Source organism: Galeopterus variegatus, unplaced genomic scaffold (genome assembly GCF_000696425.1).
Source record: "Galeopterus variegatus unplaced genomic scaffold, G_variegatus-3.0.2 Scaffold5537, whole genome shotgun sequence".
NCBI classification, from domain to species: domain Eukaryota; kingdom Metazoa; phylum Chordata; class Mammalia; order Dermoptera; family Cynocephalidae; genus Galeopterus; species Galeopterus variegatus.
This window is the reverse complement of record NW_007731648.1, coordinates 113,138-116,654: the sequence shown is the minus strand read 5'-3', so window position 1 is coordinate 116,654 and position 3,517 is coordinate 113,138. Positions and strand designations below refer to the sequence as shown.

Here is a 3,517-nt window from a genome sequence, read left to right as displayed (position 1 = left end):
TATTTAGGGTTTCTTTTCATGCAATAACTTTATCTACTAATTATCTTTTTTTATTCTAAAATTGGACTGAGTCAAATCAGTGGGGCATTACTTTTATTATAAGCAAATACATTTAAAGGTAAATTCTAGCTTGAATTACATTTCATATGCAATGGTGTGTACATTTACTATGAATCAGAAGTGTGGAAATCTGAAAACTATATGTATGTTTGAATATTTTAAAATATTTTCTATTACCATTTTTATAGCTTTTACATGTAGATATGGAAAACACACTGGTACAGTTAAAACTTAAATAAAACTGATAGGAAATAAAACTCCTTAGATTCAAAATGGTTTATTCACACAAATTTAATAGGATATATCACAATTGTTTGGTCCATAAATATTTAGGGGAAATAGTTTCTATACAACGCATTTATCAATAAACAAAGAAACATGGACAATTTTGCCAGATCACTTTTACTGTACTATAAACACGAAGCTCAATATATAAGATTATTGAATTTATCAACTATATTTGAAAGAGTGCACAACTGCTTTCTATGACATGTTTGTCCTCTCTAACAGGATACACCATAAAAAGAGTTTCAGAAATAAGAGGTAAAACAGTACAAAACTAGTGAGGTGTCAAAAGGGCTTAAAACAGTTAATTTAACAAACAACACATATATCCTGATTTTTCACAAACTTACTTCCAAGTTATATCATAAGGCACATAGGAAAACTGAGTTATAATTAGTCTACTTAATAAAGTAGATCTATAGTACCATATATTGTTCTGTCAAAGAACAAAATTTATAAGTATCAATATTTTACCTGTAAAAGTGTATTAATAAGATCTCAGCCTTACCAAGGTATTTTACCTGTAAAAGTGTATTAATAACATCTCAGCCTTACCAAAGTTGTTTGGTCTGGTTAGTGGTAAATGCCCAAAATGTATTAGAAATATGAAAAGTCAAGATTCAAGCTCCATAGAAGATGATGACCACACTTGCTAAATATATAATGGCAATCACACCTTTCTTCTGTTACAGTGTTAACCTATCTTCCATCATATTTTTTTTAAAAAATAAGCTACTTTCTGTGCTAATTTTCTAAAGACCCTGAGCAAAAGTTACAATAATGCACTTTAATGTGGGCAGTGAACTGTCAATATGTAACCACACATTTATACAGCCAGAAGGACACCTTTAAAATCTATTAAATAGCTGCTTAGACCATCAGAGGAGATTTAAGGGGTCCAAAAAGTGGAAAATATGTGCAAAGTTATTCTTAACAATCCACTAAAGCAAGACATATATCTTGACTTTTTTGTTTTGTTTTTGTTTGTGTTTTTGTTTTAGGAAATCCACAATCTAATTGGTATTTAACTACAACAGAAGCATGTAGATGAACATTCACCACTGCCCAGACCATTAAGATTTTAGCTTAAATTAGAAGAAAAAAAAATGCTATTGTAAACTAGGAAATATAGTCAGATCAGCATCCACAAGGCTTCTGAGTTTATCTTCTTTAGGACTAACTCCAAATCTCTAACGTCAGAAAAGTTTTTTTGACACATAAGTCAACCTGTGCCAATATAAAATAAAGCAAAACAAAACCAAAGAATTCTCATTGTTGGTATTAGTCTAAGTTGGGTTTTTAAAAACCATTATTCATGTATAATGCCAGATACAATATCATGGTACGGCTGAAGCCAATTAATAGAGCTAGTAATTAAACTATACCGATTTTTTACTTCTTAAAAAATTATATTTTGCTTATTTCCATTTTCCCTGGGGGGAGGGGGAAGTAATTTAGAAAGAATGGTTTTGCGGCTGGCCAGTTTATTCAGTGGTTAGAGCACAGCCTTATAAGCCCGAGGTTACAGGGTCCCCATTGCCAGCCACCAAAGAAAAAAAAAGAAAAAGAAAGAAAGAATGGTTTCAGAGCTATTACTTTTTTAGCTTTAGGAGGTTAAATGTATAGAATTTCAAATTCTGTGTGGAATTTTCATGTATATACAGGGAGTTTAAGTTTTTTCCAAATGTTGAAAAATAAATAATTTAGTAGAAATTTGGGGGATCGTATGTCCCTAAGAGAAGGAAATCGATTTCTCAACTAATTAATCATTACTATTTAAAATTGATATAGTTAATTCTTTTGTTTAATCATATTCCTTATTTGAATTAACAATTCAGGTAAGAAATAGGAATACTCAAAACATTTTTTCAGTTTTAAAATTTAAAAATGTGAAGTTTTCAAAATCCAGTAACCACATATACAATTGTAAGATTTAAAAAATAACTCTTTAATTATCTGGTTCTTTATTAACCTAATCATTTTACTGGGAATATGATTCTTCGCCCAGCATAATACCACTCAATTTTTTTTCTTCGAGATTCTGGAAATAAGTAACATACAATTTTAAGAGGCACTTATTAGAATGATTCAAAAACTTCCCTTACCAACTGAAAGACCTAATTGAAGAAAAAAATCCAAATACACTTTGTAGACAAAATATGTTCACTTAAAGGAGACAATACTGTAAACTCATTTGCCAAGTGGCTGCAGATGCTACACACCAAGCTGTTATGTTTATTTCCCAAATATTTTGTGGGTTAGAAGGAAAAAAAAAATCTTGTAAATAATAATAATAATTAGAATTATTATAAAAAGAAGAGGAAGAATTAAAAAAACAAAATCAAAACAAAACAAAAAACCAATGTTAGAAAAGGTTCGTTAAGGTAGTTTGTGAGGGGCTTCCAGATTCGTGGCTGTCCATGTTAGAGGTCACGGATGTCACTATAGTGATAGTGGGATTGGTCAGGTCTGTTAAAGTGGTCGCAGTGCCGGGTGGACTGAGCGCGCCGCCGTCCGCGGAGGGCGGGGCCGGAAGTGACGTGCCGTCAGCCTTCTCGACACCCCCGTTCTCCTGCCGCAAAAGGTTCCTTCTGAATTTGGCCCGAGCGTTTTGGAACCAAACCTGCAAACCAATCCCAATTGATTTCTTTACCGAGGTTGATTTTTATATTTCCTTGCTTTCTCGCTCCCTTTTTTTTAAAAAAAAAATATATATATATTTTTTTCTCCTTTTAAATATAATTGTTTGTTTTTCTTGGAAGGGAAAGGGAGTCTGTTAAAGTGGTCGCAGTGCCGGGTGGACTGAGCGCGCCGCCGTCCGCGGAGGGCGGGGCCGGAAGTGACGTGCCGTCAGCCTTCTCGACACCCCCGTTCTCCTGCCGCAAAAGGTTCCTTCTGAATTTGGCCCGAGCGTTTTGGAACCAAACCTGCAAACCAATCCCAATTGATTTCTTTACCGAGGTTGATTTTTATATTTCCTTGCTTTCTCGCTCCCTTTTTTTTAAAAAAAAAAATATATATATATTTTTTTCTCCTTTTAAATATAATTGTTTGTTTTTCTTGGAAGGGAAAGGGCGTTTTTCTCTTTCTTTTCTCTTTTTCTTTCTTTCTTTCTTTCTTTCTTTCTTTCTTTCTTTCTTTCTTTCTTTCTTTCTTTCTGTTTTTCTCTTTC

General features: G+C 32.9%; 1 protein-coding gene and 1 long non-coding RNA gene across 2 annotated transcripts in view; one reads left to right on the top strand and one right to left on the bottom strand.

The window, feature by feature from the left end:
• The window catches only part of LOC103605010, an 8,756-nt gene extending 6,963 nt beyond the window's left edge, over window positions 1-1,793 (top strand). Inside the window, exon 3 of the long non-coding RNA XR_551768.1 lies at window positions 1,347-1,793. This is a non-coding gene — a long non-coding RNA (uncharacterized LOC103605010). The remainder of the gene's footprint in view (window positions 1-1,346) is intronic.
• An 899-nt stretch (window positions 1,794-2,692) lies between these two features.
• LHX9 (LIM homeobox 9) overlaps window positions 2,693-3,517 on the bottom strand; it is a 15,047-nt gene continuing 14,222 nt past the window's right edge. The window contains exon 5 of the mRNA XM_008589592.1: window positions 2,693-2,968. Coding sequence (XP_008587814.1) covers window positions 2,711-2,968 — 258 coding nt within the window. The 3' untranslated portion in view covers window positions 2,693-2,710. The remainder of the gene's footprint in view (window positions 2,969-3,517) is intronic.